The sequence below is a fragment of the Macrobrachium rosenbergii genome, chromosome 55, assembly GCF_040412425.1.
Source record: "Macrobrachium rosenbergii isolate ZJJX-2024 chromosome 55, ASM4041242v1, whole genome shotgun sequence".
In the NCBI taxonomy this organism is placed as follows: domain Eukaryota; kingdom Metazoa; phylum Arthropoda; class Malacostraca; order Decapoda; family Palaemonidae; genus Macrobrachium; species Macrobrachium rosenbergii.
This window is the reverse complement of record NC_089795.1, coordinates 63,127,100-63,149,757: the sequence shown is the minus strand read 5'-3', so window position 1 is coordinate 63,149,757 and position 22,658 is coordinate 63,127,100. Positions and strand designations below refer to the sequence as shown.

The 22,658-nt window shown below is 38.7% G+C and overlaps 1 protein-coding gene across 1 annotated transcript in view; it reads left to right on the top strand.

Annotated features, from left to right (window-relative positions):
- The first annotated feature begins 471 nt into the window (after positions 1-471).
- LOC136835338 (midasin-like) overlaps positions 472-22,658 on the top strand; it is a 130,574-nt gene continuing 108,387 nt past the window's right edge. The window contains 9 exon segments of the mRNA XM_067098705.1: positions 472-670; positions 3,311-3,543; positions 9,733-9,831; positions 9,833-9,929; positions 9,931-9,965; positions 14,472-14,712; positions 18,224-18,400; positions 19,361-19,462; positions 19,613-19,721. Of these exon segments, the coding sequence (XP_066954806.1) occupies positions 572-670; positions 3,311-3,543; positions 9,733-9,831; positions 9,833-9,929; positions 9,931-9,965; positions 14,472-14,712; positions 18,224-18,400; positions 19,361-19,462; positions 19,613-19,721 (1,192 nt within the window). The 5' untranslated portion in view covers positions 472-571.

The following is a 22,658-nucleotide window of genomic DNA, read 5'->3' as shown; positions in this document are numbered from 1 at the left end:
GACAAAATATTTCACAAAAGAATGAAAGATTTTCTAATTTGCTGAGCATTATGACCTCGAATGTGGGGTCCTGTAAGTGCCGTCGGTGGAGAGAGACTGTTGAGAAGCCTACTGTAGCAAGTAAACGCGCCGTAGCTAAATGGTGGGTAACGATTAAAGGATGCAGAAACTAAAAGTTTATAATGTGAAGAAGCTAATGAAAATCTAGAGTATTTCTTACAGCGTTCAGTAATATTAGGAGTAAATTTAAACATATGAAGCAACCGTAAGCGAAAATAAGAATAAATTAATAGCTAATATTCTAATTTTCACAGGTCTGCCCAGGAAGGAAATTGAGGATAGGAAGGGATTTATAAAAGTCATATGATCTCATGGAGAAAATAAAATTAAACACAACCTCAGGTAAACTAGAGCAAGAGAGGGAGCCGTTTCAAAACCGTTTGCTTACGAGTGCCACTGCGTACTACTACTACTACTTTTATTACACCAGTCAACACAACACATGGTCCCTCACGCTTTCGGTTAATGTTCGAGAAATGAAGCCACGTTGTCGTCCTTAGAAACTTCAGTGATGGATACCGACCCGGTTATATTTAGAAGACAGATTGAAAGGCTGAGTCAGGTGGACAAAAAATGTGCCGAGGTCTTCGGAAAATACTTGAAACAAGATGTAAGTAACTAGGCTAACCTTACTTTATTCGTTTGATGCTAAGCCATCCCGGCACCTGAGGTACTTTAGGCTACCAGTAGGCTGTACATGCAGACTACAGTAGCTGAGTAGGTTCACATTAAGTTATAGATGTAGCAGATCAATATCGTGTATTGGTAAGACGATAATTCTTCAAATCCATGCTGAAAACGTGATTTTACCCTACCGTGTAACGATGGGGCATAGGGTAGTCTAAAGCTCAACCTAGTGTTTCATTAGGAACAACCCCATAGTTCTGCCCTTGTTTTATGCGAGTGTAGAACGACGGGAACAGGTTCTGCAGACAAAAACAAACCTAACCTTTCCTAGAATGCCATGTCTTGCCTAACCAGACCTGGACCTCCCCCAAGTAGCTTAACACTAAACATTGGAAAGGCCTGATCCTGTCGTCTTGCAAACTATCCCCTCTTTATTTCTTTGCTACCATGATGCTTTATTTGCCCCATTTTGACAGTTACATGAACCTTGGGTAAAATTACAGAGTATCTCCGCACGAGAATGCCATGTTGTTTTTATGGAATGGTTCCACACATGCGCAAGTCATTAGGAAGCCATATGTTCATGAAGGGATTGACTAAGGAAACCTAATATAAAAAGAATTACACTAACCTAATGTACTCTAACTTCTTAACCCAGCATGCCATGTTACTTAGGGGGGGGGGGGATGGGTGGCGCCGGTGTTTGTTGTCAGCTAAATAGAATGTCCCATTGCCGTGTTTAGTACTGGCCGGGGTGGGGTTGGGTATCCGTAAGTTAACAAGTTATTGCACTTGCCGGATGGGATATGAACTGTTCGAAACAGACGTACCCATGCTCTGTCTTGTGAAGATCGCGTATGGAAACCCCTTCTTGGATGGACTTCAGGGCTTAATACACTTGGTAAAAATTAAAGTTAAATTCATAATTAGCAACCAAAAAACTGTAGAAAAAGCCAAATTAGAAGGCAGTCACCGCCGTGGAGCTACTATATAGTTCTACCCCACTTTTTACCAAAATTTCCCCTATAACGCTGGGCATACGCGATAGCATTCCAGGATGGCCAGCATATAAAAACATATCATTTCTGATGTTAATTACAGGTTAATTACAGTCGACTGTCAAAAAATAGATTGTTAATAAACAACCAAAATACTATGGGAAAAGTCAATTTGCAAGGTAATGTCTGATGTGTAGCAACCCCATAGTTTTACCGAACCTTGTTATTTTTCTGACTGGTTTTCTGGGTGGGGCAAATATATATTAATGTGCATCTGTATAGGGTACCTTCACTAACAAAAGAAAAGGCCTCTTTAAATGGATGGAAGTGTTTTTGAGAAGAAACAATGGGAAATTGTTACTTCAACACCAGCCAGACATATGAACGGTGTGCTTAGTACTAGTCCCACAATCATAAACTTTGGAAAATTAACAAAATTTGGTAAATGTCTTGGTAACAATAGATTTTGGGATGTATTTTAAACATATTGAGGAGAAAGGATAAAGCAAAAAACACACCCAACATCAAGAAATGGTACTAAAGTAAAAAAAATACTGAAACAAAATGTAACTCGTCTTATGTCTGTTTTTAAAGCAGGGTAGATGAAAGTGTTTATTCCTGAAGTATGAGTTAGGTAACCCATGTAACCCTGTTGTTATTTCCAGTTGTGGAACAGCAGAAAAACCAAAACTAACAATATTGTATTAGTGCCACTACAGGTTAAGATGATCACCAACCAGAGGCAGTATTCTCCTGCAGTAGCTCTCTTGACCGATCAGGAACAACAAGCATTGTCTTCAGTGCTAGCAACTTTTCTATTTCAAATTCATAACATGTCTTAGTTTTTTCAAATAGAATATGCCCATGTATCCCACCTCCTGTCAGTGTGGAATTCAGCTATGCAGTTACTTGATAAGTTACCTATATAAAAATAAAATTTTTATAATAAAATAAAGTTTTATATATACTTATCAAGTAATTACGAAATAAGAACCCTCCTTCCTCCCCTCGCATGGACATAAAGGCACAAACACAATGAGGTCTGCTAAGTCGTTCCTAGTATTCCCGTTAGTGTGCGGTACAGGTCACCTACACTAAACAACTGAAGCGATAGTGCGAATTTTGAATTTAAGCTGCCATGATAGTTTGAAACTAATAGCTATGTAATTACTTGGTAATTACATATAACGCTCTATTTTATTATAAAAATGTAATTTTTATAGCTTTATAATCACAATAAGAAGTAAAGAGCAAGCCACCTTGCTTATTAGGTCAGCCAACATTCACTAGGAGATTAAAAACTTATACCATTAATAGTTATTGCTAGTTGCATTAAGGTATAGATTTTGAAATGTGAAATATACTGTAGTTTCGAACTTACCTCATATTGTTTGGTTTTGTTAGATCAAGTTTGGATGATTACCATTAACACAGTGCATGGTAATTTATGATGATATAAGAATTGGATGAAGAATAAGTTACAAAGAAGAGCGTCAGTATTTAGAGCTTTTAGATTCATGGTATGTAAATTCATGGTGGTAATACTAAAGAGTATTCGAGAATAGTGTTTATCTACAAAGCACTATTGTAATTTTGTGTTAATTAATTGTTTTATTTGTTTGTAGGTCTGGACTTCAAATGACTGGGAATTGCTCCTCAGGACTGCAGGGCAATCTCTTCTTGATCCTGGATTAACACTATTGATTGGTACTCATTTAAGAACATGGATTTTAGAACTACTAGGACGTGCTCAATTTGCAGCAACCAAATCACTGCAAACAGGAGGGGGTAGTGAACTTCATATTGCTCTCTGTGTTGCCTTAAGCAAGCTTATAACTATTAGCAGTGATGTACAGAGGTAAGGATGCATAGCATACCTGTTTTTCATTTTTTCATTAGTTAGAGGTCACTAGATATTGTGTTGTTTTGCCAAGAAATGGGGTTTTCAGTTAACCCTTAGTAGATGGATTGAGCTTCAGTGTGAAGTAAAACAGGTTTGGGGAGGTGGACGGATTGAGCTTGAGTGTGAAGCAGAATTACGCACCACTGTTATGGTAATAATGATTGAAACAAAGGTGCCAATACTTCTACATGCTATAAATTCACTAATGGCAACTTTTATACAGACGTGAGAGTTAGGCCAGTATCGGTAATGCTTGTGACTTCCAGGGGGAAGGTACTGCATCTCTCTCTCTCACACAAGTCTTTGTGTAAATTTTGCTTGTAAATATACGAAGGGGTTGCTGTTGTTTTTGGTTTTGTCTTTTTACAAAGAAAATTGCAAAGAAATATTAGAAAAAGCATGTAAAAGTAAAAAAAAAAGTTACTGAATCTTCCTTCTCGTAAAGGATTATGTGAATATTTTACAACAAATATGCAAAAAATTTGTTACTGCGTTTATTTCTTATCTGTTTTGATATTGTGTGAGCAGTAATAATAATTTACAAAATCAAAAACTTATTTATTAGAAAAACATATATAGTTAGTAAAGTACGATTGTCTTGTAAATGAGGTCCCACAAGGGGTTGTAAATAGTCATTTTTGAACATCTTGTGGAAGGTCAGAAAATTTTTTAGAATTTTTATTTATACAGTGTGGTTCCGACAGAAATTCAAATTCTCTTTCCATTGATGCGATTTTTTTTTTTTTTTTTTTTTTTTTGCAGCCCTCAAAAGTTTCCCGGTCTGGGGTGCTGCACTTGATAATTTATGCTGCCGGTTCCTGAAGGGTTAATGAAGTTCAAAAACTACTTTGATATCTATTTTCGCTTGTAAAAATATGGGACTGACCTTTGTGCTGAATGATACTTAAATTGCATCCAGTTCATACAGACTGTTATTGATTGAAACTTTGAATTTTCTTATAGGATTTTAATTCATTTCCTAGTTGGTCATAAATCATTAAAGTTTATATCTTTTTGCTGAACTTAGCAGTTGTCAAAATAGTCAGTACTTATGCTAACATAACAAATTAATTAGTTCTTAGAATAATGAATGTTGTGTTGGCGGAGGATTAATGGTAGATATTGCATGAACTTCTTTGATAAGGTTAAAGATATATATATAGTTGTTGAATTTTGCGGTTTCCTTCAAACCCCAGATTCTCAAAGGTAGTTGTTTCTGAACCATCACCTGGAGAAGCAGCCACTCTTTCCTTGTCTGGAGTTGGGAGGGAGCCTCCTCTTCCAACCCAAGACAAGGTGTCTAACCCTCTTCCTCTTGAAAGGACTGGGAACCTTCTGAGCCCTTTGCCTTCCCCCTCCAGCCAAGGCTAGGAAGGTAAGTAAGGGGAGGAAGAGGGTTCAGGAGACTTGAGGCTGGCAGTTCCCCTCTCCAGTTGCCACAAGTATGGGGATGCTGGTCTTGCCATTGGGCAGTGTGGCAGAGACAGCAGCCTTTCTCCCTTAGAATGGGTACAAAATACTCATCAAGAACTCGTCCACCCCTATCATCAAGACTGTTTCAAGATGGAAACTGTACAGTCAGTGTTGGATTCCATCAGAGAGGGTAACTTCATGCCTCCTTAAGATATGAAGGATGTGTACTTTCAAGTACTTGCAATCAAGCCAATCAAGTCCTTCAGGAATTACTTCCATTTTGTCTGCAGTGGAATTGTTTACCAGTTCTTTGTCTGCAGTAGAATTGTTTACCAGTTCAAAGCTCTGTGCTTCAGGCAGGTGACTGTCCCATGGGTGTTCACTTTGGTATTGCTCAGGATCCATTTGCAAGGTATACACTTGTTGGTTTCCATCAGAGATGTTGAATTATGCTTTCTGTGGATCTGAAGGGTGTGCACTTTCAGGTACCTGTCCATCAGTCTTATGGGAAGTATTTGTACCTCCTTTTGTCTGCAACAAAGAGCTGTCCATGAAATCAGGGTTCTTTACTTGGGGCCGGCGACAAAGGCTCTACAGGTGTTCACCTTGGTATTGGCTTGGACCTGTTCGCAGGGCTTCTGCTTACTGCACTAACTTGAAAGTTGTTTAGTTCTGGCATCCTTAGAAGCCCATTTGTTCTGGAACAGAGATTGCCTGCTTGCATTTTGTCACATAACCTGGGTATTGTAATAAACTGCAAGAAGTCAGATCACATCCCAAAGCAGCAGGGAAAGTACTTTGGTATGCTTATAGACACAGCAGTTGTATTCTTTTCCACAGATTATTGTATCAGAAAAGCTTTGGGAGGTTACAATGCAGTTCCTGTCTTGCAGGAACAGCCAGTTCAGTTTTGGCAGGTCTTCTTCAGCCATCTGTTGTCACTAGAGAAGCTTGTTCCACACAGGCGATGCCACCACAAAAGTGGCACTGCTGAGCTCCAAGTGATCCTTCTTCCCTTCTATTCACTTGAGTGGTTAGATGAGAGGATCTCATATGATGACCGTACAACAGGAACCTCCTCACAGGTGTGTTCCCTTGAACGTTTCCCCTCCCATTTGTTCAAAGATGCAGTGAAGGAGGATTGGGGTGTATATCCTTAAACAGCTCATTATTTTCAAGTGTGCGAGCAAATGACAAAGCTCATCTGTACATCAGCTTGCTATAAATGCAACTAGCATTGTTGTTCTTGTGGGCATTCCAGTAACATGTGATGCATCACTCAGTTTTGCTGTTAAGTGACAACAGGTAATGAGGGTAGGTGTATGGAAACATTAGACTACTATTACCTCATTTCACCTAATGGACATTGTCCACAAGCCCCATGATACCATCTTGAGACCTGTGGTGGCTCAGCAGGTAGTGTGGTCACCCAAGCTGTGCTCAAACATGAAAGTATCTCACCTGAGAATTCAGTTGAGCAAAGTCTAGGGTCAGCTGGTAGAGCAACTGGTTTTACTGAACCCAGTACTTCCTTCTACTTCATCCACCCTCAGTGGGTCAGTAGCTCAGGCTTTTACCAAACCCAGTACTACTTCTTACTTCTTCCATCCTCAGTGGGGCAGCAACTCAGGCTTTTACTAAACCCAGTACTTCTTTCTTACTTGTTCGACCCTCAATGGGGCAGCAACTCAGTCTTTTACTGAACCCAGTACTTCTTACTCTTCCAGCTTCTATGGGGCAGCAGCTTGGGGTTTTACTGAACCCAGTGCTTCCTGCTTACTTTCCACCCTCTGTGGGGTAGCAGCTTGGCTTTTACTAAACCCAGTCCTTCTATCTCTTCCACCCTTAATCTTGCAGTAGTTCAGGCTTTACTGATCCCAGTACTTCTATTTTCATACTTCTTCCACCCTCAATGGGGCAGCAAGTCTCGTTCTTTGTCTGAATCAGTACTTGGGACCTGCTCAGGCTTTAGTGAACCCAGTACTTCCTGAGACCTTCCAGCCTCTATGGGGCAGCAGTTTGGGCTTTTACTGAACCCAGTACTTCCTTCTACTTCTTTCACCCTCAGTGGGGGAACAGCTTTGGCTTTCATTGGATCCAGTACCACCTCCTTACTTCTTCCACCCTTATTGGGGCAGCAGCTCAGACTTTTACTGAACCCAGTACTTCCTTCTTACTTCTTCCACCCTCAGTGGGGCAGCAGCTTGGGCCCTTGTTTTGAGGACAGTACTTCCTTCTTACTTCTTCCGCCCTCAATGGGGCGGCAGCTCAGAGCTTTACTGACCCTGTAGGCAAGCCTTCTTATTTCTTCCACCCTCAATAGGGCAGCAAAAGTTGCCTTTACCCGAGACCCAGTATCTTCACTTCCGTCTTCCACCCTCAATGAGGCAGCAGCTCAGGCTTTTACTGAACCTAGTACTTCCTTCCTACTTCTTCCACCCACAGTGGGGCAGCAGCTCAGGCTTTACTGAACCTACGTCTTCCTTCCTACTTCTTCGGCAAGGACAGTGGGGCAGCAGCTCAGGACTTTTGCTAGGATGCTTACTTCACGTTCCCCTTCTTCCACCCTCCAATTAAGTTCCTCAGGCTTTTACTAAACCCAGTACTTCCTTCTTACTTGTTCGACCCTCAGTGGGGCTGCAGCTCAGGCTTTTACTGAACCCAGTACTTCCTTCTTACTTGTTCCACCCTCAATGGGGCAGCAGCTCAGGCTTTTACTGAACCCAGTACTTCCTTCTTACTTGTTCCACCCTCAATGGGGCAGCAGCTCAGGCTTTTACTGAACCCAGTACTTCCTTCTTACTTGTTCCACCCTCAATGGGCAGCAGCTCAGGATTTTACTAAACGCAGTACCTCCTTCTTACTTCTTCCACCCTCGATGGGGCAGCAGCTTCCCCTTTTACTGGAACCCAGTACTTCGCTTCTTTCTTCTTCCACCCTTTCAATGGGGCAGACAGCTCTCGGCTTTAATGGACCCAGTACTTCCTTCGTACTTCTTCCACCCTTAATGGGGCAGCAGTTCAGGCTTTTACTAACCCCAGTACTTCCTTCTTACTTGTTCCTCTCAATGGAAGCATAACTCGGAGGCTTTACTAAACCCAGTGCTTCCTTCTTACTTCTTCCACCCTCAATGGGGCAGCAGCTCAGGCTTTTAGTGAACCCAGTACTTCCTTCTTACTTCTTCCACCCTCAATGGGGCAGCAACTTTGGCTTGTACTAAACCCAGTACAGTAGAAGCTTCCTTCTTACTTGTTCACCCTCAATGGGGCAGAGGCCTGGCTTTTACTAGCATGAAACAGCTGGTTCCATTCTTGCTTGTTCACCCTCAATGGGGCAGCAGCTTTGGCTTTTACTAAACCCAGTACAGTACTTCCTTCTTACTTGTTCCACCTCAATGAACCACAGCCTGGCTTTACTAAACCCAGTACAGTACTTCCTTCTTACTTGTTCCACCCTCAATGGGGCAGCAGCTTTGGCTTTTACTAAACCCAGTACAGTACTTCCTTCTTACTTGTTCCACCCTCAATGGGCAGCAGCTCGAGCTTTACAGGAAACCCAAGTTACTTCCCTTCTTACTTGTTCCACCCTCAATAGGGCAGCAGCTCAGGGGTTCACTGAACAGTACTTCCTTCTTACTTCTTCCACAGCAGCCCAGGCTTTTACTGAACCCAGCACTCTTCTTATTCTTCGGACCCCAATGGGGCAGCAGTTCAGGCTTTTTGTGTAGCCTTACTTCCTTCTTTACTTGTTCCACCCTCAGTGGGCAGCAGCTCAGGCTTTTACTGAACCCAGTACTTCCTTTTTACTTGTTCCACCCTCAATGGGGCAGTAGCTCAGGCTTTTACTGAACCCAGTACTCCTTCTTACCTCTTGCACCCTGATTGGGGCAGGAATTCAGAGCTTTACTTAATAAAATATCTCCTTCTTTCACCCTCAATGGGGCAGCAGCTCAGTCTTTTATTACCAGTAATTTCCCATCTTACTTCTTCCAACCTCTGTGGAGCAGTAGCTCAGGCTTTTATTGAACCCAGTACTTCCTACTTCTTCCACCCTCATTGGGCCAGTAGCTCAGGCTTTTACTGAACCCAATGTTTCTCCTTTCACCGTCAATGGGGCAGCATCTCAGGCTTTTACTGAACCCAGAATTGCATTAGCGTTAAGGCCTTTCCTCATCATCTCGTATGGGATCCCACATGGTTCTACATGAATATCATTATTGAGTGAAATTCCAATTACTTCTTGCTCAGGCTCAGAGATCTCTCACTTGTCATTCCTATGACAGACCAGATAGGAGGTTAAAGGTGTCATTGCCCCCTGGCTCGTTGTCATGACTGGGAAGTTGACATTTCCATGCAAGTTCAAACTTACCAGTTAGTTGTGATAGACGACCTCCCACGTAAAGAGTAAGACTCCTACCTAAATGGCAATGGTTTGTGTTTCATTAGGAAGAAATAACAAATATATATAAAGTTTTTAGTTATAAGTTGAGATTTTTAAAATTCTTTTTGAATGAACCTCTTAGAGGTTTGGATAAATCTCTTCTTAGCAAAGAAGTGTACCAAACATTTAAAACCTTGGACAGATTTTAAAAGTTGTTAAAAAGAAATTTTATACGATCTTTCAAGATTCCAAATTGTAATTTGTTAAAATAATTTTTATGGTAGAGAGTGTTTAGAATTCTTTATTGTAGGTACAGTATGTTAAAATATTTTATTTCTGTTTGTTTCCCAGATTTGCTCTGAAATTTTTCCAAAAGTCTGCACCTCCATACGAGAAAAAATCCATTGAACCGGTTAGACCAAGTCTTCAAAAGGAAAAAAGAAGTGATCTTTACCTTGACAGAACGAGACATCATTCGTGCTACATATGATTTACTTGCTCACATGGGAAATGATTTGATTCATACCTGGAAGTGGGCAGATTTGCTAGGCTTATGTGACCCATAATACAGAAGAAATCAGATGGTAAGTGATATTGTACTGTTATTTGTGACCTCTTCGTTTGACAGCGGGAGATAGGTTCCAAGACCAGCGTCCTAGATTCGGTGCTGGGTCAAGGAGCTGGAACAACTAATTATTTAATTTAATGTTATTTTTAATTGTTTTATTTCATTATTTACTATATCGGTTGAAAAAGGCTTTATAAACCCTCCCCCTCTCTTTTAAACTCGGCCAACTGTTATAAAACTTCCTTGCAGGTAAACACTATTTATTTTGATCTGTTATTACCTAGCTCTGTCATAAAAAAAAGATGTACCCCCATATTTGTAATGTTTATGTTCTGAGGCTCTGTCTTGTAACTGGGTTGCTCCCTATTGACACGATCCAAGAATCTGTCAGGAAAATAATTTTTTAGTTGCTAAAAAACAAATTGTCAGTCAATGAAATTATTTTTAATTTTGAGGCATGCAGACCTTATGATACAGTAATTCATGATTTCATTGAGATCAGGTAAGAACAACTGGTTTTTTTGTACAGCACAGTATGTTGTTTTCCGTTTTAGTTCTTAGGTCTCTTGCCCTCCTCCCAATGAAGAGCCAATAGCTAAGTATATATCTGTGAAGTTGCATTCAAAAATGATATGAAAATTCGGATTTTACATTATTTTTACAGTGATTAAATCTGATAAAACAGCCTCCCCTCAGGAGACAGTGATAAGATATTCTGACATGTAAACATTCATGTTCCTTGTCCAGTGCCCAGTGGTACCATAGTAGCTTCCAGTCCTACCTGTTGGCGTCGGTCTTGAAATTTTGTTCTTCGTGGAACTATAATGAAATATAGCTGTTTTTTCCGGTAATATGGCTGCCCGAAAACTTTCATTTTAATTTTAAAATATTTCTGAAAAATCTCATGCAATGTAGGGCAAAGTTGAGAATTTTTAGAGGGATCACTGTGAATGTGCGTGTCATTCAATGATGCATTGATGTGTTTTTTTAATTTTAAAATTCTTTAAAGTTTCTTCCGCTTTATTTTGCTGATTGATACCTTACTGCTAGTCCCTTTGCTTTAAGAAGAATGGCTATGGCTTCTTCTATACATTCTTTCTGCAGCTGGGATGTCTGTCAACTCCTGTACTCCTTTAAGTTTTGGTATAGTAGCTGCACATTGCAAGCGTTGTAATCACCCAAACTTTCCTTAGTGGACAGTTTGTACTGTACAGTATTTCATGTTAAGAAACTTGTCAGTAAGTTTTGTTCTAATTTTAGTCTTTAACTTATCCTCTGCTGTTTGCATCAGAAATGGCTTCATGCATTGCTATGTCTACTTCACTTTGGTATGTTCAAGCAGCAAGTGTTACCTGCCTAGTTTTGTTTATTTTCACAGATGTAATTGGAAGAGTGTGAAATTTAAAGTCAAACTTGTTCCTACAGAAATACAAGCCATCCCCTTACATAGGAGTATCTTTCAGTGTGAGCTGGAGACAGTGGTTAAACTTGGTGACAGAGTGATTAACTAGTGGTTATAGGAAGTGAGTTGGGGGTACTCCCAGATCACCTGCCTTCTCCAAGCCCTTTTTTCGAGTCATTTTCTAGAGTCGACATCAGGCTGTGCTCCTCTTTACTGTCCATTGAACATTTGCTAAGTATTTGCACTTTTTGTATGTTTGACGACTGATTTTTGGAGCTTGTTTTTCCACATTGCAAGGGTCATGAGTGGTCATGTGGGCACTTTGTTTCTTGTTAGTGGAGGTAGAAGTTTGAGAAGAGTTCATTGGCTGCACTCTTTATTACCTGACCTTGTTTTTCCTAACAACACTAACCCTAGGCTTGCTGCAAACAGTATGTCGTTTTGAGCCACCCCTCAGTACTACTTAGTTTGGACAAGGTCTTATGTTGACACAAAACCCAGTAATGTGTGCAGTTCTGAAATCTTCTGATCTCCAAATGTTGAAGCAAGGAGCAAATTTATTTCTTATTTCTGCTGATGTCTGCAGTAATTCAAATTATAATGGAGTTTTATTTTTGCATATTCCATCAATTTTATATATCACCTTTAAATAATTTATCATATTTTATATGGATTTCCATTTGGGGACCTCTTAATTCATTGTCTGTTGACTGTCCATAAGAGCTTTCAGCTGAAGATTCAAGAAAGCAAGAAAGATGACACTGTCATATTGAACCCATGTAGGCATACAAAAATGTAGAAAATCCTACAACCGTTCAAACATTTTGCTTACTTGTGCTTAGGCAGTGTGTAATATAGTTGAAGCCTTGGGTAAATATGTAATGGCATATTTACTGATAAATGCAATTATATTAATCACATTCTGAGGTGAAACACCCTCTGTCATTAGCTTTACCTGCGGCTACTTGACCCCCTTTGATACGGTTAAAGTTCAAACATGCGTTAACAAACGCCCAAAGTTACCCCACTCTTTGGAGGATGACTGAGTAAGACAAGCAAATGTTTTGTTTGTCATTCTTCTTCCTGTCAGCTTAAATACAGCCAGCCATTTAGATAAGTGCTCTGAAATTTGGGTTTGTTTTCTTGGTTAACGAATGGATTATCTGGAATTTGGTCTGTATTTGGCAATATTGATTATTCTTCTAAGTCTTCCCTATCAAGATCTGGTAGATGTTGTAAGGTAAGTGATTGTTAGACCAGATTAGGTTATTTTGACATACATATGTACGAACTATGCATGGATCATCAAGAGGTGAGTTGTGATTCAGACAACCTTTGTGACCATTGCAAGGATTATTCTTTGGGAGAGATAGAGAAGATGATAAATTGCCAAATCAGGAGAGAAGGATAGACTTAGGAGAGAGTAAACACAGCAGTTAGTCTTGAATCTAGAAGATAGAAGATAAGTCAAGAAGATAGAGATAAGTATGTAGTTTATTCTCTCGTGCATATAGATCTTTCTAGTACCCCAAATGTCAGCTCAGGGTAGTAGGTTAGATTTAATGCAATTAGATATTGACTTGGTTAAATCTAGAATTGAATTTTGTGTAACAATTTGAGTCTTTTTGCATCGAATGTGTCTAGTGCATTGGCAGGGACAGTGTTCCCTCGCTCCTTTGGCCACTCCATGGATGCAGCCATGCCTGTCACCTTGGCATGTTTAGTTGTGGTTTTAGCTCCCATCAGCTCTGCAGGTGTGAGGCACATAGGCCAAACTTGCCATTTTGTGTTGCACAGTCTCAACCAGTGGCTATATTCAGAGTCCACGTTCCACCTCCTTGCAATAGTGAACCTCACCTGGTGCAGATCCTCATCTGACAAGTGCTTGCCATGGGATTGTATGCATCAGGTAAGCATCGATAAGGATATTTTTAATATCCGATAATTTTGTTATAGGAAAATCTCTTACCCTCCTCCAGCACTCAGTGTTGGAGTCAGCTAACAATAGAGGGTAAGTTTCACCTCCAAAATAATGATTTTTATGATCAAAAAGTTTTTTTTTTTAGATACCCTCTATCATTGAGATCTCTCCCTCCTCCACTCTTAAGAGATTAAGAGAAGAATGACAACCAAAACATCCGCTGTCATACCCCACTTTCCAAAGAGTAGGGGTAGCTATTGGAAGTGTTCATTAACAGTTGTTTCAGTTTTAACACTTGTTGAGCGTGTGCCAAGTAGCAGCAGAAAAAGCTAATGATAGACCTAAAAAATTGATTTTATCATAAAAATCATTATTTTGTCTAGGGCTATTACGTGCATCAGAACTTGGAATAAAATACCTATGCACAATGCAAGGGAAAACGAGAGGGCTAAACGGACAGGCCGACAAATTCATATTGTCTGTGGAACCTGCAGTTTTGTACATTTTTTGTACTGCAACAGTACTGAACTGGCCTTAGAGCTGGTCATAAGTCCAAGTGCTAGTTAAACAGGTATATCCTTACGTTAGGACTGTCTGTATTGTTGGTCACATGAACCACACAGTATAAGAATACAAGCATATCCACTGTAGTTTTTTGCTCTGCTAGCAAGTATTTGAAATCTTGTTTTTTTATAAAATGTTATATGAAAATAATTTTCAACACAATTATTCAGAAAATATGAAGAAAAGTTATGTTTGAAAATAAATCATCATATTTAAAAGTATAAGATACATAAGCGACTTGCAAATTTAGTGAAAAAGGCAGCTGATCATCATAGGAAAAGTAATTTTGTCTTTGGCATTGTTGAAGTGTTTATAGGGATGGATATGGCATTGTTGAAGTGTTCATAGGGATGGATGGATATTCTGGGGTTAAATTTTAGTGGATGGCATTCTTCATTCATTTTCATGAAGTGCTTGCTTAGTATCATTAATATTATCAAGTGTATTTTCCTTTCTTGTTATGCATTTTAAGACCATTAGCATTTAAGTTACATTTACTGGATATATAAAGCCACTTTGTTTTGACTTCGCCTTATATCACAGACTTTCTTTTCCTGTCGTTAATGTTATTATAAAATAATTCTGTTTGCAAGTAAATCTGTGAAGCCATTTTTAAATATGACTTGTAATTCCAGGCTGGTTTGCAATTGCATCGCAATATTATCTAAAATGAGTGAGGTTGAGAGGGAATCTTTCATTAGCAAGTATGTTAATTTGGAAGCACACCATCGACTAAGCGTTGAGAATGGAATTCTGCATAATGTGTGTATGCCTGCAGTATTGGAAGGAGAAGATCACATTGAAGAAGTACTTGCTTTAAAGCATATTGCAGTTGTTGGAGGAGTTTCGTTGCCCATCTATAGTAAGAAGAATGTGGTAAGTACTATATTATAAATGTTTATGTGCACTTTCAGGAAATGTGCTCTGTGTCTGTATTGTTCTTGTGGAAATACAAACCACTACCTTCATGTAGGAGTATTCCTCAGTATGAATTAGAATTGGTTGTGGAAACTTTGTAATAATATAAAGTAGTTAACTGATTGTTAAATGGGTGAGTGGAGAAATACCCTCGCTCACCAAGCATTTTATCTTTGGATGTCATCAAGTGAGGATGTCTTTCTTCTCTCCTGCTGACTACAAAGTTGGAATTTGCGTTTTTTATTGTTTTGTTTCCCGTACCATGAAAAATAGTGTATAGCACAGGTGTGAAGGGCATTAGCGAGTGTATGTTGCCCTTCACACCTTCCATTTATTGGGATCTTCACGGGTACAGATCCCTTGTAAGGGTAGAGTCTGCGGCCATCAGGAAGATTTCAGTGAAGGAGGAAGGTGAATAGCATTAGTCTGCTGCTCCCTCCTTCCCGGCCAAAACCTCTTCCTTCTCTTCTATAGTATGTACACCGCTCTGTTGGCCAAGAGGTTAGGAGTAAGAAGGGAAATGATGTTTACCCTTACCACCTCAATTTGTAGCATCTGCCAATCCTGCACCTGCAAGTAGCACACCACTTTCGAGCCTCCATTATGGGTCATCCTTCTTGTGTGTGGGAAGCTCAGACTTCCTTTACCTCATTTTATGTGAGGGACATTACCCATAGGTTCCCAGATTCCTTCTCCTTGGGACCTGTGTTGGCTGCTCAACAGGTTGTGTAATCACCTAGTTTCTTTGGGACAGAAAAGCATCTTGCATAAGTGCAGGTTCAAATGGTAGAGTGACTTGCTTCTCTCCTTTCTTCTTCCTCCCTCTGCTGAGTACATACTGCACTGAGTGCAGATGTAGGTAGCTACTCAGTCGACCAACCAGTCTTAAAAGCCTCAGCAGATAAGATATAACCTCTTCTGCTCTCTCTTTTACATGGTGGGTTGTTTTGGTAGAGCTGTACTCTGAACCCATCAGCTTTATTTGCCAGAATTAGCTGCCCCAACTTGTGTAACCCTTACAAGGGTCACACTAGGTTTGCTGAGGATTTATTTTTACTTGAGCAAGACTCCAGACACTCTTGCTCAGATCAGACAAAAATGAAGGTTAAAGGAGTCAGTGCTCCCCTGCGCTTAGTCTTGACTGGAAACATGACATTTCTAGTTTGGTATCAGTTTCCATTTGGTTGAGAGAGAAGACTTCACATGCACAGAAAAAGTCTCTTACATAAAATTTGATGTACTATTTTTGGCTTGGGAACCATTTCCCGTAACTAGTTACTTTTTCTGGAAATGAAGGCTTCGAGTATATGTAAATAGAGAGTTTGTATTTGTGTGATTAATTTGGAAACAGTTAAGAGCACAAAAATCTTTTTAAAAAATTAGTTAATCAATATAATCCAAAGAATCTACAAATTTGTTGATGAATTAGGTTAAAATAACACATTAACAAAATCTGCTATCTTCAGGTACTTGCGTGGAAGGGAATCTTCTGCCTTCCATTACTTTGCAGAGCAGTTGCTCATCTTTGTCCCTCCAGCTTAGCATTCTCCAGTGGCATTGGTGCCAGTTTACAAGACTCCTCCATAATCTTTTGTTTTTAGAATTTTTTCATTCATCCTATAGCAGGAATGAGAGCACCTTTCTTAAAGTCTTTAGATTTTGCAAAATTTATTCTTCCTATCCTTAGTGCTGCTTTAGCTTGATTTCAGGAACAGATGATCTCTCAGGATTCCTTTTAATGCCTTCTCATAACTACAACTTCCCTGTCTGTGAGGTTTTATGGTGGGTTCTCAGTCATATCCTTTGGGAAAGTTTTTGATAGAATGAATGAAATTCCATGCTCTGTGTTTCCCCGTATTGCTCCTGTCAGGTTACAGTACCTCCACTATTTCCTCCCTAGAGTGCTGGTCAACTGGAAGGTGTGTATGGCACAGACAGGTGCACAATGTATTAATTCGGAATACACACCAGGTATGTTCAGACAAATTCATAACGCATTCACTCTAGATTTTGAAAACATTTGATAAAATGGAAATCTTCACTATCAGTAGTCGTCCGTTTTTTCCCATGTGAACTAAAATGCATTAATAGAAGAATTTGCAATATTTATGTTTAAAAGAAAACTTGTGTGAAAGGGATAAAACAAATAAGTTACTTTGCACTTAGCAATAAACATGATTCTCAGGCAATGCATGCACTAATTTAATAGCTTGACTCTTGCAAGCTATTAAATTAGTGCATGCTTTGCCTGAGAATCATGTTTAATACTATGTACAAAATAACTGGCTAATTTGTTTTATCCCTTTCACACAAGTTTTCTTTTAAACATAAATATTGCAAACACAAATAAATACAAGTTAGTATTATGAGCAGACTAGTGCAGGAGCCCATCCATAATAGAATTTAGAATTATCTGACTATATTAATAAATTTTTTTACCCATGAAAATGATCTAGTTTCTCTTGGTGTGAACTTTAACTTGCTGTACAGTCAGCCCCCTTATTCGCAGGGATTAGGTACCAAAACCACCCACGAATACCAAAAATCCACGATATATTGGAACCCTCCTCTAAAAATGCTTATAACTGTATTTAAAAGTTGAAACACCAAAGACCCCATCTAAAAATGCTTATAACTGCCTATTTTAATAGTTATAACACTAAAAATAACTTAAATTATCATTCCAAAACACTTCAATATCATTCCAAAGTAAAATTTAAAGTATTACCCTTAAAAATATATGGCTTACAGCTGAGTGTGAAAACTAATCAGGTTGCCCTTGTTTTCAGGTACATCCATTTTCACTCATACAGTATTAAAGCTGTCCCATTTTCTTTTCACAGTAGGTAGGGAAAACACCAGGAATTCACAGGTACTGTACAGTACCAAAATATTTAAGATGCTTTGAAAAAAATATATTTTATTAATATTTTGCTGTTTACATTAATATTAATTGAAAATTAGTAAGTCTTTTTTTATCATAAAAACTGTATGTAATCACAAAAATAACATGAAAATGCAGTGATTAATGAATATTTCTCGAAGAAAAAATCTGCCAATTACCAAATTTTCCGTGATTTATTAAAAATACGTTCCACAGAAAAATCAGTGAATAACTGAATCCACGAATGCTGAACTGCGAATAAGGGGGATCCACTGTTTATAACCTTATGTGCCATGAGAAGTAAATATTTAGCTGTTTCTTTGGAATAATGTCTTGTTATCAAGAATAATTCTTTGAAACATGTTATGTATGGATGGGTATTTTAGGTCACCTCAGTTTAAGGTGAATCATGTTGCCAAAGTTTGAATGAATGGACCATACATTGTCATATAACTTTAAAAAAGGGAAGTAGTTTATTGAATGAAGATGGGAAGGAATCCCTCTGGCAAGTCTTTTGGGAGTATTACAGTTTATACCATATTTCCCAATTGATTGTTAATAGTAATTGTTTCTTTTGTTTTTCAGAAAAAGGGACATTTGGTGACAGTTTCATCCACTGAGCGCAACTTAGAGGGAGTTGCCATTGCTGTTAGTCAAGGCCATCCTGTTTTGATAGAAGGTGTTGTTGGCAGTGGGAAAACTTCTGTAGTGGAACATTTAGCTGCAGTTACAGGGAGAACAGTGCCTCCTCTTTTGACCAAAGTAAGTATGTGTAGATCTGTATTCCTTTTAAGAAATATGTTGCTTGATAAAATTGGAAATCATTGGATGATTTTTAAATGTTATTTTTAAAACTGACTGTGGTGCTCTTCTAGAAGATGAAAGTGCATATAAAGTTAAGCTATCTGTAATTTGCTTAGTACATGTTGAAATTTTCTTGATTTATGTACGATGCTTTCGGATTTTCAAAGTTGGTACATTTTATATTTTGTCTTTTTTTAAAATCTTTAAAAAAAGACAAAATATCTGTGTGTATTTGAGACTACATTTTTCTATTTTTGTATATTTGAGACTTTACATTTTTACATTTAATGGATAAAACTGATGAAGCTATAAATAAACTTGAGTTTCAGATTTGTGAAGTGAAGTTGCAAATAGCATTTGTTGATCCCTTTGAATCATAAAGGTTAACCATTAACAGGTTTTATTATGTATGAGGCTTAATGTCATCAGTGTTAATTGGGTGTATAAGAAGATTAAGGAAGCAGTCTCTATATTTTTTAAACTGAAGAATTTTAGGGATGATAATACAGGCAGTCCCCAGTTTACGACGGGTCCAGCTTACGACGTTCCGAGGTTACAACACTTTTCAAGTATATTCATCAGAAATTATTTCCCGGTTTACGACGCGTGTTCCGGGGTTATCATACTCCGATCCGACGGAAGAAATATGGCTCCAAAACGGCAGAATAATCAAAATTTAGAGGTTTTTGATATAAAACTCAATAAAAATGCAGTTTACATCGTTTTCAATACACCCAAAGCATTAAAATTAAGGTTTTCTTAGGATTTTTGACGACTTTCAACGATTTTTTGGTTTACAATGATTTTCGGTTTACGACGCGAAGGAAAAACGGCACCCCTGTTGTAAACCGGGGACTGCCTGTAATGGAAAAACGTAGATGAATATGATACACATGCAAAATTGTTCTTCCTCCACAGGTTCAGCTGGGAGATCAGACAGATAGTAAAACATTACTTGGCACATACTGTTGCACTCAGGTTCCTGGAGAATTTGTTTGGCGACCTGGATCACTCACACAGGTTTGCATCCTGTTATTTTTCTTAATTTTGTTATGTTGTAAATTCTTATTTGCTTAAATAGGCCTGTTTATGTATGTTAGTGACTTAGGTATTTCAGTGCTTGTTTGATGAAATGGGAAATTACCTTGAAATTTTATTTTTTATCTACAGGCTGTAACGAAAGGATATTGGCTTCTCCTAGAGGACCTTGACTACGCTCCTATGGATGTTATATCTGTTTTGGTTCCACTTTTAGAGTCTAGGACTCTTCCAGTGCCAGGTACCATAAAGACAATTCTTCTTTTTGTTTTATATAATTTTCATGATATGTAAGGATAAGATTAGTTGTTGTTGTTTGTACATTACAGTTAAATGAGTGATAAAATTTTCTCTTTTTTTTTTGGTTGATTTTTTCTTATAACTTGCAGACCTACAATTTTTATTTTGTTAGGGATGCATTAGTTAGTGTTTTTTCTTGAACTCCACATTTTTGGAACATCTTATGTTTACAAAAAGATCATGCAAACTCATTATTTTCAAAGCCCCACTTTCATTGTCACTGAAACACTAGACAAATCAGTAGTTATTAGTGATGTTATTATGGATAATGTTTGTAAAAAAAATTAGGTTTCTTTCATTGAAAATCCATCACTGCACTTATGATTTAGCTAATTTATCCCCAAGAGCAATTTAAGTGGGAAACATCAAACTACAAAAAAACCTCCTGGAAAAGATTTATAGCACTTATCCATTATGCAAAGTGTAGTGATAACCCACAGGTCTGTGACTTATATATACAGTACTGTAATGAGTTAGAGAGGAGAAAGTTGAAGATGGAGAGTGTACTGAATCTGGAACATCAGTTGAAGCAGGTACAATTTGTTCCTCAGCTATTACAGTATTAGTACTCGGTCCTCTTGCAACTGCTGGTGGATCACCGTAGGTCTCTGCCACTGAGGAAGAAGCTCCTGAAGCAGTTGCACAAATGCATATTGCACACAGATTCAGAAGCCCTACATCTTAACATTCTTGAGATGATCGAGTGAAGCCTTCTGTCTGCAATTGTGCGATCCTGTCAACCTTCAGCTGTCAAGTTTTACTACTGTAAATGGAGCAGCTTTCAGTGTTATTGCGATGGCAGGGGCTTCTCTCCATTCAGACATTAAACTGGTGATGGTGGCCCTGTTTTTTTCATCTATAATTCCAGATGAACTGTCATTGTCAATAGTCAAGAGTTATAGGTGTGCCTCTCTTGAGATTTTAGAGTTTTAAGATGTTGAAATGACAGCCTTAGAGACTCAGGAGACTTTTCTGGCATTTTGAGCTTGGATTGTTTTATATGACGATTCAACTTGTTAAATAGCACGCCACCCCCCTGATCCTGTGTAGCCTCACCAGAACCCTGAATGAACCATCAGACAAGCACCTTTACAGCATTTGACTGTGAAGAGAGCTTATTTATTGACCTTAACATCCTTCCATAGAATCTGTGAATGCATTTCTCATCAACAGTCTCAGACAGACACACGTACACACACAAGGATGGACTCCAGTGGGTCTGTCATTCTTCTCAGGATTGTACAACAGCACTATTTGCTACTCCAGCTCTGTGTAGATTCTGAGGATTTGCTATGCCTTTTGGGAGACCTTTGGCTGTGTTTAAAGAGAACCAACTTCATAAGAGACAAGGGTTCTAGGTTTTTGCCTAGGCATCAGCAAAAGAAGAAAGTTTTGAAGGAAATGGTATCATACTGGTTAAGACAGGTTTTCTTACATGATACTTCAGGTTTTCCTGCCTGTTACTATTGACATCTTGAAATAGGAGGCTGCATGAGTAAGGGTGACTACCTGAAATCAGAGCCATTTATTTTTTACTTCTCTGTGAGTAAAAGGAATGTAGAAATGACAGCCACCATGAATGTAGCTACTTAGAAATGTCAGTCTGCTTATGGCATGTTTGACCTTTGTGATCTGATGAACCAGGGGATGGAACTTAGCACATTTGCACAATTAGTTGCACCAGGTCAAGATTTGCTGGCAGTTGATGATGTTGAGTAATCTTCCTCTTCCTCCTTCCAACAGTCTTCATGTGTCTAAGTTATCATTCTCAAGCAATGGAGTTTTCTTTGGTTTTGAGCCCCTACATCCCAGTTGGAGTATCCTTGTACTTACAGTGCCCCCTTGAGATTACATTGGACAGTTGGTTCTGACCTACTCTGCTCTTGGTGAATGTATTAACTTTTTCTAACATAACCCATTAATATATACTAAGGTCCTGCCTCCCCCCATCCTCCATCCGACAAGCTCAAACAGAAAGAACAAGCTTGTCGGATTTCTTTTGCCTTACAAGGTGTGCCAGCCCCACCTTGTGGACTGGTTGTTTCCGGTGCTTTTTTCAGTGAGGTATGGTGACATTTATTTATACTCAACAGAATTTTTGTAAATACTGTTGTTGTTGATGGTATTGTTGTTTATTGTTCTGTTGATCGTTACAATGTTACGGTTGTTATGAGTTTATTTATTAGTTCTGATTCTGATTTTATGTTAATTTTTCTTCTTTTGGGAGACAGTGAGCTGAACCCTGGGCCTGTTACTCATTACAGCAAGAAAAATTACAAAGTAATTTATTCAAATATTCGAGGCTTAAGGTCAAATTTTCTAGATCTCTAGAGTTGTGCCCATAACTACGATTTGTTGTTTTTATCTGAGACTTGTGTAAGTAGTAACAAGTCAGAGGTTGAGTTTTTAATCCCAGGGTTTGATGGCCCTGACTTTATCTATCGTCATAACATCCCACACGTGCAAGGTATGGCTTATACTCAAGTCCAGCTGACCTGTTTATCAGTAGAAAAATTTGGAGTGTAGTTGCCATGCAGTTCTTTGTTTTAAAATTTTCGGTAATTTCTACAGTTTACCGTAATCCAAATATCGATGATTCTATATATGACTGTCTTTTGGAGAGGATTAGCATGGCTCAGTCACAGGATTCAAAAGCTTCATTCATTATTTGTGGATACTGTAATGCAAACCACAGTGAGTGGCTAAATTCAAATTCCACAGATCAACGTGGCAGGTCTGCTGTTGAGTTCTGTATATCCTCTGACTTTATCCAGCTAATTGAGGAACCCAAACACATTTCTGGTAATAGATTAGACCTCATATTCACAGATGTTCCAGCTATTGTGAAGTCCAAGGTCTGTGAATATATAGGCACTTC